Source organism: Mycteria americana, chromosome 1 (assembly GCF_035582795.1).
Source record: "Mycteria americana isolate JAX WOST 10 ecotype Jacksonville Zoo and Gardens chromosome 1, USCA_MyAme_1.0, whole genome shotgun sequence".
NCBI classification, from domain to species: Eukaryota; Metazoa; Chordata; class Aves; order Ciconiiformes; family Ciconiidae; genus Mycteria; species Mycteria americana.
The window spans coordinates 197,821,258-197,836,171 of record NC_134365.1 but is presented as its reverse complement, the minus strand read 5'-3'; the positions used below and the strand labels follow the sequence as shown (position 1 = coordinate 197,836,171).

The 14,914-nt window shown below is 37.5% G+C and overlaps 1 protein-coding gene across 3 annotated transcripts in view; it reads left to right on the top strand.

The window, feature by feature from the left end:
• The first annotated feature begins 2,594 nt into the window (after positions 1 to 2,594).
• FRY (FRY microtubule binding protein) overlaps positions 2,595 to 14,914 on the top strand; it is a 207,821-nt gene continuing 195,501 nt past the window's right edge. For 2 of the 3 annotated variants that reach the window (XM_075490797.1, XM_075490796.1), the window contains exon 1: positions 6,999 to 7,098. Coding sequence is in view for 1 of the 3 variants with exons in the window: in XM_075490798.1 (XP_075346913.1) it covers positions 2,647 to 2,851; positions 7,000 to 7,098 (304 nt within the window). In the remaining 2 variants the exon portion in view is untranslated. Of the gene's footprint in view, positions 2,852 to 6,998; positions 7,099 to 14,914 lie in introns of those variants that run through there. The other variant, XM_075490798.1, reaches the window with a different exon arrangement.

The following is a 14,914-nucleotide window of genomic DNA, read 5'->3' as shown; positions in this document are numbered from 1 at the left end:
ATGAATTTTTAAAGTATGCGTTCTAGAGTGGATCCTACAAAAGGCAATTTAGTGATGAGATGTTTGGGGTTTTCACCTGTCCTCTTCTGGATTTCCACCTGAAGGCCACTCAAGGGTAAAGTGTTCTTAGATTCCTGTGTACGGCTGCTGGATCAGGGGCTTGCGCCCTTGACAGGTCTCACCTCCACCCTCCCCCCCCCGCCCCGTCTGAAAGAGTGTGGTCACTATCGCACCTTTGAGTATCCCAGCAGCAATTTCTGCTGTTGGAAATGCTCCACTTGGCATGAATATTCATTGGACTGGAGAAGGTAAGATTGTATAGTGCTGCAATTGTATCACTCAGCTAGAATATGGGACATTCACTTTCAAGTCACTCTTCTAATGAATATTTAATTATTTATTTGTGTTGGAGTAGTTTCAGCAGGAAAAGTTAAGAGCTGTTTCCAGAATATCCTGTAGCCTGGTGGTTAGGTCACTTACTGAAGATGTTGAAATTTTATTTAAAACTTCTGTCAAATTTCAGTTTAAAGCTCCTTAAATGTCAATTCCTGCATTTGGTATTTGTTATTTCTCGGTCTTCACACATGGCTCAAACATATTTATATTTGCTCAGATTTAAGGACTTTCTGTTGTTTTGAAAAGCTTTTGATTCAGTTACTTTGGGCTTAGTTGGACTATCGGGAATGGACTGAATATTTTTATGTTGGTTCAGTCAAAGTTGAAAAAGCAAGTGGACTTGGAAGAGAAGGGGAAGCAAGAAAAGCTTCTCTGACCTGTTTTTTTTTTTATTAACTGGGAAAAAAAGAGGATGAGATCCACAGATTCTACAGATTTGAAGGACATGAAGGAAGTATTTTGGCCTCTGATGATGAAGACCAGTGTCTAGAGGAATTTTTAAAAAGTACCTGAGCAATTTAGACATACAATTCCCTTTGGTTATAACCTAATTCCCACCACCTAACCTATTTTGGAGTCCAGTGGGATTTTCAAAAGTTATTTCTGCATATAAACAGAGCTCACAATCCTTTGAATACTCAGCAGGACCAGAAATAATCAGTTTGCTATCTACAGTTAGTGTTCACTTAGTTTAAATCATTTTGGTTTAAATAGTCATTTTGTTCTGAATGCAAGGTATGATTTCTGGGTCCAATGTATTTAAGATTGGATTCTTAGGTTCATAATTTCAACTTCCAGCCAAATGCAATTTAATTTCCAGAGGAAGACGACAAAATCTAGCAGACTCTTTGCATCTTTCTGCATTTCTAACACACTAAGGTATTTAAAAAGCTGCATAGATACATATTAAGATACATCATTTCCCCTCTTCCCTTCCAAAAGCATGTAGGTGAACAGTTTATTTCTTGTCAGCAATAATAAAGGTTGTACTGAATTTCATACAAAAACTATATTTGGAGCAGCCAATCTCTTGATCATTACTCCAATCATACAGTGTACCCTATCTTTAGGAAAGTAATTAAAGCATTCATGGCTTAAGTATTTTAAATGATTCAGAGAAATCAAGTTCTATCTTCAGGTGTTAAAATCAGTTTGCCCTAGGTATCTATGGTTGAAACATTAGTTACTCTCACTTTGAATTACCATTCTGCTTATTTGCTTTGCGATATTAAAAGTTACTGTTACTTAACAGCAAAATGTATGTAGTTAGAAGATCTGTTAGTTTTAATGTACTAATTCATTTTGTCTCATTTATGATAGAATTCAAGTAAGAAAATTAGCAAGTTCATAGAAAATGTTAGGATTTGTGCTGTCTTCTTTCTGAACATTTGAGAAAGGAAGATCATATCCTTGGGAGGTTCAAAAGATTTTATTGGGATAATTGGAACAAAACAAGAAAAGTACCTTGGCCCTTAGTTAAATGGAGAACTTACAGACCATCTTTGGCACACACATACTTAAATGGCTTATTTTTATTAATCAGCAGTTACATAGAGAGAAAATCAGTCACACTGGCAGATCTTTGATACTGACTCCAGTAGGAAATAACATTATTGCTTCTTGAGGAAAGAAACCCCAAACTGATAGTTGTGGTCATAAAAACCTTTATGCTTTGGACTGTTTATCAGTCTTTAAAAAGTAACATTGCCAAAGGACACGACTGAAAACCTGAACATGCTGTTCTGGTTGTACCTTTCCCCAGACCGGTCCCTAGTCTAGGGACTGGGTTGGTTTTTTTGGGTTAGGGTCACCCCCCCCTCTATTTTCTTTTTTTAAGGTTTAGCAGCACTTGTTTAGGTTGCCAAGTTAATGAACTATTAATGAACTGATCTGAGAAACGCTGTTGGTATATCATAAACCCTGCTAGCCCTAGACAGTGCCTTGTATTAAATTGTATGTTCCCCTTTGCACGGATTGTGCTGCTGAGCTCAGGTTTGTTGAACTTCCTAATTACCTCAGAACTTTCAAAAGAATGATTTCAGCATGTCGCTTCCCTGTGCTGTTTCACTGACGCAAGGAGGGGCGATGCAGTAACTCTACACCTGTTCCAGCACACGCCTATCAACTTGCTCAACTTCCCCAACGAGTGCCGAGTTGAGCATGAGAACATCCGAGATTGCTTGGGTCTGTAACCACTAGATGTTCGGATTGGCTTTGTGCTGGGGTGGCTTTAACAGTTAGTGCTCTATAATGGCAGTTGATGACAGCAACTTCTACTCTAGGACCAAGAGTAAACTGAATTCCTATCAGACTCGTTATAAATCAACAAGACGGAGAAGCCTGCCACCAGACATCCTGCTAGAAAATGATTTTAAAGGAAAGTTTCACAGAAATATTAGGAATATAGAGCCTATACATCCAAGGCGCCCTAAGAAAAGACCTTCTGTGTTTTCAGGTAGGAAATGCTATGTTAATAGTATGTTGGTGCAATATCTTTTAAACCTTTTTGGTAATATCTGAAGGATTCAGTAGCTGATTCCAGTCAGAATTTATGCTGTTTTAAAACCCAAGACAGTCTTCAGATAGCTTCAATCAAGTACCATTTATGTTAAATTATGTCAGCCATTAGAGTTAAAGTGATGGAACCAAAAAGAGAGACTTTCTTCATATTTTTGATTTCATGTTGCTTGCTTGTGGGGATTTTTTTTTTTAGTACTTGGCATTTAAAGAAAACCAGTGGTTTCTCTAGAGCTTTAAACTCCATTTTGCTTAACCCCACTTAATAAACAATGCAGTCAATAGCTGCAGTATAAGTATCTCTCTTGCTGCTCTAATACTGTATCTCATTGCTTTTCTGGAGGAGAGTGGTTTGGGGATACACAGACTTCTTCAGTCTAGCTGATTTTTTTTGTGTAGCCAGAAATTAACATCACTAAATAGTCAAATGCATGCTTTGAATTCCTGGCTTGCACTGGAGCCTGTAATGTCTGTAGTTAATAGTTGAGTTTAACTCTCTACTTGTTAAGAAGTAGGAACAAGGTGTAAGAGTGGATTTCAGTCAAGCTAATGGCAAGTCTGGATTATTTTGGGGTTTTTTTTAACTATTATTTGAAATATGCCTAAAAATAGGCAACAGATTAGCATGAGGACAAAGGATTTGTTGCAAAACAATCAGATCATCTTTACTAGGAGGACTGAAAAGGTTTTAGGGGGGAAAAAATCAGTACCAGCTCATCTCTACTGAAACTGAAAAGGTTTTAGGGGGGAAGAAATCAATACCAGCTCATCCCTACTGAAACTGAAGATGTGTTTCTGTCAGGTGATCAGAGGAAATGAAGTCCTTTATAGAAACAAAAATACACTTTTTTAAATTTAGGTATCTGCGTTTCCAGATGAAATGAGGAATTTTAAATTTCTAAGGGGAAGTAGTACAATCATACAGATCTTTGAAGAGCTATGAAGTATATAAAACAGTGTTATTGATTATTTAAATATTAGTATTATATTCCTTAATGACAGCTGAACTTACATGGGTACCTTCTCATGAGCTGAAACACTGCTGAAGGAACGGGAATACAATATTAAAAGATGACACAGGGCAGCACCGTTTGTGTGGGGTTTAGAGCCTCCATTGTACCTTTGTTAAGGTATTTAAAGTATTTCAGCACCTTAGGAAATAGAGCTTTGTTCCTCCTTCCTATTCTACTTCCCCAGCTTAAAAAAAATGCAAAAAGCCTTATCAGATCTTAAGTGAGGTGACTCAGACATGCCCAAGGCTCCTGTGCTTCCCAGTGCCTGAACAGGCTCTTCTGAGGTGATGTGCTCTGTTGGTGACTGTCAAAGCACATTATTTTGGGCAGGATAGACGCTCTGTATCTTATTCTTTCTCACTTGCTGCTTTTTGTCTTCTAGCTACCTTTTCTGCCCTTAATTACGTCTGTGTTTGTTGGGGTTTTTTTCTCCTGTAACTTTTCACTGTTTTTTCCTGTACATCAACATTTTTGTTAGAAAAAACTTTAAATAGCCTTGTGTTTGGTCTCCAACAGCCATACTCTGTTGCGCCCACCCAGCTTTCTCCTTTATTCTGTGATCTTTTTCTTTAAATACAATTCTTTCTCTCTTTTCTTTTTCCACCCTCCCAAATTACCACACTAGCAGTAATACTCCGTCATTTGTGCTGCATCAGATATGAGCACTTTAGTGTAGTTTGTGTGTCTGGAACGCTGCCATTATGCTTACGACATCCACTGCAGCTGTGTTACTGTACACTCAAGGGCACTTAACTCAAAGGTAATGCAAATTGCTTGCTATCAGCAATTGATGGAGCATGATGGAAAAATGGGTGTAGTCTTTCATTTGGTAGGTCAGCAGTATAAATGGGAGAAGCTTTACTTGATTTGTTTTTGAAAACAGGTTAACAAAGTAAGCTTGAATTCCTCTGGACCATTGTCTTTTGGGCTGTAAATGTAGGTTAGAATGGAAACAGAGCAGTATCATAGAATGATGGAAAGGTTTGGGTTGGAAGGGACCTCTAAAGATCATCTAGTCCAACCACCCTGCTGTGGGCAGGGACATCTTCCTCTAGATCACATTGCTCAAAGCCCTGTCCAACCTGACCTTGAACACTTGAGATAGATAGGTATTAAATATATATAAAAAATATATATGTAGATATACTTGCTCTGCAGTCTTTTGGATCATTGCTGAAGCCCTCTGAAGAATGTGGTAATTCATACTTCCTTGTTTCAGCCTAGTCATCTATTAATATAAATATTTGAAATCTTTATAATTTTGACTCTTCTACCTTCTTCTAATCCCCGTATCTCTGCTTAGTCTTTTATATGACCATGAACCTGTCTTAGTTTTAGGACATACTTGCAGTTTAGTCTGAAGTCATGTACGTCTTGTTTTCTTTCCTTCTATTCTATTTTAAAGAGCTTAACTAATAAAATAGTGAATAGTGACACATCAAGGCATCTAGGTGCAAGGATATAGGTTGGTTCATACATTGGGACTCTTGTTTCAGACTTGGTGCAGACTCAGGGAGACATCTTGCATGCGATAGGCTTGTTTTACAATTTTTTCTTAACTGTGATAGCTAGAAGCTCACTCTTTAAAAATGAAAGCTGAAACCTGAGAAGAGTGACACATCTGTCTGTCCTGTCATCATGAAGTTAGTCATTCACGTATGCCTAGGCAGGACTATCCAAATAATGGCATCACTGGGTTATTGTGTTCATTCCCACATGGCAAGAGGAGGACAGAAACTGTGACTGGGAGGAGAAACCATGGCATTGCCAAACTGATGCACTGCACAGAGATACCTTTTTCTTCTTTCAACAAAGCACTTAATTTCTTCTTGTTCTTTAAATTCAAAATGTTTAGAGCTGTTGCATACTTCAGGGCTTGGTTAATATCAACTGCCGATATCTGAATTTTCATTTTTACTATTTCATGGTTACGCTTTTTATTTTTGGAAAATGACGACACAGACACAAGTGATCATAATCAACATTATAGGGCCATTTATTGTTGATAGAGAGGTTCATCACCTGAATTAGTTGAGCTTATACAGATCTGCTGACATGCCCTCAGCTCAGCATACTATCATAGCCATGACCAAACCTTACCCTGGAAGGACCATACCAAAATTAACTGTGTCTTTTTTTAACCTGAAGATAAACCCATGGCTTGTTAATGAGAAAAGAAAGAATTGTAAAAAGACAGAGTGGGCAACGAAGGGGCCTTAGGAGGCCATGTCTTTACAGAGGTACCTAGGAAAGGTAAATTGAACTAACTGAAGGTGCATAAAATTAAAATGGATTAGCTAAACATCATTAAACGTCTCTGCTGACTCATATTCAAAAGCACAACAGCCTGAAGAAAATTAGTCTGTAATTATTAATTTTAATCTAGGGAAGTGAGTTTTTACTCTTATTTCTTTTTGGGAGAAGGCTGCTGATATTGTTGTTGTTTGAGTTTCCTCTCTGTACATGGCAAAGACATGTGAGATTTTGGCTGGGATTGTTAATTTTCTGAAGAAAGCAGAATAAACAATACAGAAATTACAAAGGTCAAAATACTACAAAACCCCATAATAGTTAAGTTCTACTTGGAAGCCATTTGTATTGTGAGCTGGGGATGTTTGTTTAAGTAAGTACCATTGAAAATCCACTTCTAGTACTGTTATTAGTATGTTGTGGGCTTTTTTCTTCTCCTTCTTCATTTTCATATGCAGGTAGCCTACATTATTGTTGAATAATGCTTGTTGACTGATGTGTCAGTTTTGAAGAACAGAAGGTGAGAAAAATACTTTGGATTTTCTGCCTCTCCCTGGGCAAGGCACACCTGCATTTCATGGCTGTATGCCTGTGACTCAGGCATTGTCTTCACAGCCAAAATAAGCTTTGTGTATTCTGTAGGACCAACACATTATCTCTACTTTTGTAAAAGCATTGTGGTGTTGCTGTGAGTTAATGTAAGGAAGGTCAGTGTTAACAGTACTTTATATAGCTACTCAAAGTAAGAATGTAGGTTGCTGGTCTGTGATTTTACAACAGAATAGCTAGTATTCAGTAACAAATTCACTGCTTTTTTTTTCAGTGAAAATATTGTCGCAGTTAGAAGTCTTGAGGCACTCTCTCAAAGCATTTCTGGAGTTCAGACCAGCATACAGTCTAGCAAAGTCACTTTCTAAAATAAGTAAGTTGATTTGACACCATGTTTGTATGTAAATTAAAATACTGAAAATAATAAAAGAAAGAAGGGTTTATATATAAGAAAAATATTTAAAAGTTATTCAACAGTGATATGAATAAATTATTTAATTTTTCATGACACATGGGGATAAAGCAGACAGTATGTATGATTTTTTTTTCTTTTGACTGGCTATGCTAATTGGGAAAGACTTGCCAAAATCTAATTACTTTTAATAAGGATGCTTGAAGTCATGGGTACAGTACATGTCTTGATTCAAATGAGTTATAATGATCTGTGTTCAGTATTTTAATTTAGTGAAGATTTGAATATCCTACCTCCTCTCTGAATAAATTGTACTGCATGGTAATAACGTATGCTTGTAATCTGCATAGGATAATTGCTGTTCACTTATGGTACACCTAGTGTCACCCTGCACATTGAAGTTTGGTAGAATGGCTTGTGTTGGTGCTGCATTTTACAAGTGTCACCCACTGACAGCAGAAGGGAAGGCAAGACTGGCTTGTCCCAAAGTTCTTCTCTTTCCTTCCTCACTTGAAAAAAATTGGCTTGGTTTCCCCATAATACTGTTAGCAAGACCTTCTGCTGATTGAAAATGCAGGGGGAGGGCGGTGTTGCATTTTTTTATTTGCTGTTCATATTGTAAACTGGCATCGGTTCTGTATGTTACTGTGTTTTATTAAGCCTTATGTTAAGATATGCCACCATGCTATAAAATTGGTACATTGCTGATTGAGTGTGTATTCACCCACTGATCTGGGTGAGTGACCACTGCTTTATTAATAGAAACTATCAAATTCATAATGTCTTGCTTTTCTCTCTGATTTCTGTATTTTTATGCTCACTTACATATTTCTACATATAATACTTAATATACTCTTCAGCATTTTAGTTCTTGAATGTTTTTTAAAGTGTCATTTTCTTTGGAAAGGATGGGTCAGTGATTCAGAGGAAAGCTCTGGATTCTGCATTTTGAAGTCTGATGTAATATATGCATGTTGTCAAACTTGTTTTCTTCTTGGGTTCGCTGGTATTTTATGGACTGTGGAGATTGATTTCCTAATGTTCTTGTAGGCAAGTGATGAAGATGCTGCCTCACCTTTAAGTTGTATTTGGGACATAAAGGAAGCTCTCTATGTCCATTGGGGAGTGACTTGAACTTGAAGATGAGGGGGAAGATAGGGAGGAAGGTGAAGTTAAGATAGGGAAGGCTCCTTCTGCTATTGTGGCTTGGATTTTTGTTTTATGGTTTGTTGTTTGTTTGTTTGTTTTTTTAAAAACTGGTTAGTTGTCTCCTAGATTTAGATTGCCACCATCAGTTGTTATAGGTGTTAAGACTCCTGCTTTAAAGCAGACCCCAGTGTTGAAGTGAACAAGCGCCATTGTACGTACAGTAATATACCTCAAATCTTACAATGTCTGAGGGTTTATAGATTCACTGTGCTAAAAGACCTTGTGAAGCAATTACAGCACTTGCTTCCTGATTTCAGCACAAGTTTCTATGTGTGCTGCTGTATAAATAGCATGTGAAAAAGAATCTGATTTAGTAACATGGTTTGCGAGTTTGACCCTTTGGCTTTCTGCTGTGTCCTACCTAGAGGATTATGAATAAAGTGTAGAGTGAAATGTTAAAACTTGTGCTGAATTCTCGCCTTCTGGGAAACATAACAGGCTCTTTCGTTTGTACATGTATATAATTTTCAAGAAGGAACATTGAATTAATATTCAACACTGGTTGTATCTCCAAAAAGTATGTTAATATAAAATGTATTGAATTTTAAAATAGAAAATCAGAGTCCCAAGAAATGTTAATAAAATAGGAAACATACAAAAATGTTTTAAAAGATTTAAGAACAAGCCAGTCACTCTTTACATCAAATGGTAGTGGCCTTAACTGCATTTCATGTGCAGTAAATCCATGAGGGTTTGTTGACATTATTTTTAAGCAAATCTTTCTTTGGCCATTATGAGACAATAGAATCTTTTATTCTTTTTTTCTGATTTAAGATGCACCTTAAAGGGCAGACTCACCATAAAAATATGCCCATCTTTGGCCCATAAAGAATTATTTTTGTGCTATGGATTGGAAAGATTATCTACAATAATTATTTTCATAGACTTGAGAAATACATATCATTTCAGTACATGAAAGACAGACATTACTTTTAAAGTCTTACAATAGTGCATCTGCTGTAGTCAAAAGCTTATCAGCCAAGTACAATGTTTTAAAAGAATTAAACTTAAAGGTTATCATAATGGCTTTGATTTAACCTTCTTCCTGATGTATGTTTTGTTCCTCTTCTGAAGTGCAATCTTCACATAAGCTAATGTAATGTAGTTAATGACATTGACATATGTTCTCTTGACAGTCAGATGGGTCCGTGCACTGCATATAAATCACTCAAAATATATTTCTTCTATAGTGCTTGTTTACTTGTAGATACTTTTGTAGACTTGTTGGGTGCATTTGGTAGGTAACTTTTTTCAGCTGTTTATACTTTACCTAGCCTTACACATTTAATAGGAGCATACTGTATCCATGTTAAATCACCTGATAATCTTGGAATCTCTGAAATAAAAATTCTCAATGTTTTCTTCATTTTCATTTCTTTGCTGTCTTACTGTACCTGAATTTAAACAACAACAACAAAAAGTTTAGGAGTTTCTGAAAATACTTACATAATTTCAATAAGAATTTTAAAAAATCAGTATTTTATTAATCTGTTTAGGTTCAGGGACTGTTTTGCCTGCAAATGGGTGTAGATAGTAAAATTCATCTTAATTACAAAAGACTACCTCATGAAAACTCTTTCAACACAACTAGAGTTAGATGGAAGATTTTTTTGTACTGCTTCTCATGATGAAAGATGCCCTGATAGTGAAATGAAATCCTTATGGCACTTCTGGTAAACCAGCTGTAAGCAGATAGATACTGAGTTCATATATTTAGGTTTTCATAAAGAACAAATTTCATCAACTGTATCTCTCATATTAATTTTCTGTATTGCTCCTAATTAAAAGTGGTTAATTTGGAATGTGATTTTTATGAATTTGGGGGATTGGATCTTAAATTAGGAACTTGACTTGGGGAGCTCAGGACATTCTTTATTATATTTGGGTTTCCTGGGAAGTTGAAATTGCACAGTGCTTCACAAGATGAGATTAATTTAAATTCTTCTTGCACAGGTTATACTAACGTCTAGCTGCTACACAAAGTTGGAATACAGTTTTATAATCAGATACAATTTTGAAGACCCAACAAATGTCTGTTCATGCTTTTTAATCATATACTTTAGTAGCACTTAAATTTAAAATTTCTTGAAATAAGGAATCTTTCCCATCCATTACTGGAAGACATTACTGTTTCCAGGAAAATTTTTCTGTAGATAAGCAATGTATATTGTGCATGATACAACCTAGTGGCTCCTCTTCCAAGGACCTGGCTGTGTAGTGGGGTTTTTGTTTATTTGTTTGTTTTAGAACTGCCTGAGGGTATTGCTGTGACTTTATGTGGGGTTTTGCTCTGTGTCTTTGAAGTTACTGTTTCTGCAATTTCACGGTTGCTGTAATGGCAACGTGCTTTAGTTGCAGAACATGTTACTGTGCATCCCTATGCTCACTTTGTGTTGTGAATTATCTGCTCTCCCTAATAAACCTTTTCTGGGGTAATTTGTGATGCAAACAATAAAGGGTTGGCAAAATAATTTTTAATCATAATGTTTAGTCTGCATATTGGTAAAGAGAGGGGCAGTCAACAAGTGTCATCTTTCTTATTGCAACCTCAGTTGTCCTGTATTTCCTGCTTTGTTTAGGATCTTTAAACTAGTCAATCTCTTGCCAGCCTGTCTGTTCTCTCCTGTTCCTTGTATGCAAGTCAGAGAAATCCCTCTCTAGCAAAGCTGCTCCACTTCTTCCCCATTTTGCCTGGACCAACCTGCAGCCTCCCCTAACAATTCTCAGGCACAGTTCAGAGGTTGGCAAGAGCTGAGGACTCGAGAGAGAGTTGGATGGTGCCACCAACATTTAGAAAATGTTTTACTGTATGCTTGTAGGCTGTTTTGTGCCGTCTGGCCTTGTGGCCAGAGAACAGCCCCAGATATTAATATAGGCATGGCATTTGTGGTTGTCCTGGTTTCAGCTGGGGTAGAGTTAATTTTCTTCCTAGTAGCTGGTATAGTGCTGTGGTTTTTATTTAGTATGAGAATACTGTTGATAACACAGGGATGTTTTAGTTGTTGCTAAGTAATGTTTGCACTAGTCAAGGACTTTTCAGCTTCCCATGCTCTGCCAGGTGCACAAGAAGCTGTGAGGGGACACAGCCAGGACAGCTGACCCAAAGTGGCCAAAGAGCTATTCCATACCATATGACGTCATGCTCAGTATATACACTGGGGGGAGCTGGCCGGGGGGCAGTGATCACTGTTCGGGGATGGGATGGGCATCGGTCAGTGGGTGGTGACCAATTGCCTTGTGCATAGTTTGTTTTGTACTTTTTTTATCATTTATTATGATTATGATTATTATTTTTCTCTTCCTCTGCTGTCCTATTAAGCTGTCTTTATCTCAACCCATGGGTTTTACTTTTTTTCTGATTCTCTCCCCCATCCCTCTGGTGGAGGCGGGGAGGGTGAGCAAGCGGCTGTGTGGTGCTTAGTTGCTGACTGGGGTTAAACCACGATAGTGGTTTAATGTAGTTGAATCGCTGGTCTGTCCAGGAAGACGTAACTTTAATGACTATAAAGGTTATTAAAACTCAGTACCACTTTGTTCAGTGAGTCACCTTAAAGTACTTCTGAGAGGACTTGTTTAGATTTATCATGGACAGTTATTGACTGTTGTATGTAGAATCATTCAAGCATTAGATTTCCACTAGATGCTGAGGCTCTACTCTGAAGCAAAAAGTCTAATCTGCAGCAGAAGCTTTACTATCACACAAAGATGCCAGGGCGAAAGAAGGATGACAAGAAAAGCAGAATACCAGAAACTAAATTAAGCTCACAACATGGAATTTCAGGGTCTGAAATGTATTTCATTTTCTGCTGAGCGGACTGAGGATAAACAAAGCATATGTGTACAAGTCCAATTCTAAGTTCATTCTGGAACTAGAAAATTAGCAATTCTCTCTTTAGAAGCTAGTAATAATGTAATTCAAGTTTAGATTTGTCATACTAAATATTATGGGACTCTTAAGTAAGAGTACTGTTACAGTTTGTCCTTTATCTGGTTTCAGGGTTAAGAATACTTCTGCATAATCTATTGTTATATTTTGATTCCTCCAACTTGAAAGCCCATCCTGAAAGAGGTCTCAGTGACTGTGTAAACTTCACTCAGCAGCAAGAAGAATGATGGTGATGGAGATAGAAAAGGCAGAGGTAGTCAATGCCTTCTTTGCCTCAGTCTTTACCTTCAGGAGGCCTTCAGGAATCCCAGATCCCAGAGACTAGTAGGAAGGCCTGAACTAAGGCAAACTTACCCTTGGTACAGGGATAACAGGTTAGGGAACATTTTAAACAAACTGGACATACGAGAGTCCATGGGACCTGATAGGATGCAATCACAAGTGCTGAGGAAGCTGGCTGACATCACTGTCAGGCCAGTCCTGATAGTCTTTGAAAGCTCATGGCAACTGGGGGAGGTTCCTGAGGACTGGAAGGGAGCAAATGTGACTCCTTTCTTCAAGAAGGGCAAGAAAGAGGATCCAGGGAACTACTGGCTGGTCACACTTACCATAATGCCTGGGAAAGTGATGGAGCAAATAATCCACTAACCCATTTCCAAACATAAGAGAAGTAGATGACTGGGAGCAGTCAGCATGTTTGTATGAAGGGGAGATGATGCATTTCCAACTCGATAGCCTTCTAAAGCAAGATAACTGGCTTGGTGGATGATGGAAGAGCAAAGGAGCTGTTTATCTCAACTTTAGAAAGGCTTTTGACAGTATCTCCTGCAACAGCCTCATAGGCAAAATGATGAAATACAAACTAGATGAATGGACAGTGAGGTGGGTTGAAAACTGAGCTGCCAGGCTGTCTGGGTTGTGATTAGCAGCACGAAGTCTAGCTGGAGGTCAGTCATTAACAGTGTAGCCCATGGGTCGATACTGGGGCCAGTACTGTTTAACAGGAATCTCATGAAGCTCAACAAAAGGCAAAGTCAAGTTAATACAATTTTACCACAGTTTTGTTGAATATTTCCCCTACTACTTCTACAAGTACTTTGGTTCATAATCCACTATGTATTACTGAAAATCATACCACTTGTCTTAGTCCACTTTCCAAGATTATTGTAATCATTTAGGCATTTCCTGATTCTTCTTTTTATTGGCAATCTTTCCCACTAAATATTACCACTTTCTTTCACTTTATTACCACAATCTTTCCCACTAAATATTATAAAGTAGAAGTAATCTACTTTTTTTTTTGCTATTTGTGAAAGATAAATGGTAAAACTGTCAAGCAATCCTATAGACCTACATTAAACTTCATTGTGTGTTACCTATAGGCAATGCCTGTTGTTGCAGGAGTTGCAGACAGCTTTCTTTTCTCATCTCCTTTGCTTTTTGCTTTTCTTCACTCTTGATACTTGCAGGAGGAATAGCAGAAGGAAATTCCATATGCAGTAGCATTGCTCCATTCTCACAGCAGAGGTCTAGAAGGAACAAGTGCAGTTCCTTCAATAGATTTATCGTCCTTTTTATTAGGTGGTTTCAGATTTTCACTTTGATCCTGATTTTAGGTATAGGAGGCTAAATTTAGTATTTAAAACAGTTTTTAGGGAAATAAATAGTCTATATTTATAAATAGAAATAAATAGATTGTGCTTCAAGCTGAAGATGGTAAGAAATAGCTTTGTGCTCTCCTAGTGGCTTTGCATCTTAAAAGGCTTGCTAGTCCCAAAAGAGGAACAGCCTGTGGAGAAAACCAGCCTCACTGTTTTGGGGGTTTTAACTAGGAGTTAGTTTCCTGATCTGGATAACGGGGGTGTCATCTTGCCAAACTCAGACATTTGCTGAATAGATGTCCATACCTAAGCTAGTCACTTCAAGCTCCCTTTACAGTCCTTGGAGAGAAACAGGTATTATTAGAGTTTAATCCATGTGATCTGTTGTAGATGTCAGTATTAAAATGGGATGAATCAGCTCTTATTTCTTTATATTGACTAGAAGACATCCAAGCTGAGTAGCTGAAATGAGGTTATGCTGTAAATATCTGCATTGTCAAATAAGTCCCACCTCTGTATTCTACCTTTAGCTTCTCCCTTCTAGCCAAGCAAGGGACCATGTACAGATGGACAGGAAGAGAGTGAAGGGGTGAATTGCTTCCATTCTTTCATAGATTGGTATCACCAAGTGTTTCTTCTGTGCAAACAATGTTGCTTGCCCCTACGTTGGTGGTTCTCATAAGCCAAGCTCTCAAAATTATGACATGATTATTTCTGAAACCTCAGGTTTTAAAATAATAAAGCATAGGGCTTGTGTGCTTCTCAATCATAAGTTACTGTTGTCTTTTTAAATAATTATTAGTTACAATGTTTGTCCATATTCATGAACACTTATTTCACTTTAATAAAGCGTTATTGAATCTTTTAAAAACTCCAACATTATGTTTACTAACACAAAATTCAAACACCTTGAACATAAAATGCCTCTTTATATGCAACAGTTTTTTTGGTATTCCATCAATGCTGTGAAATTTATCCTGCACTTTATTGCCAACCAGGGTGGCATGGTGGGGTGCCTCACCTGCAGAAGATACAGACTGTCACTAGTATTGATGCCAGTTGCCACAGTCCTGTTTTCTGC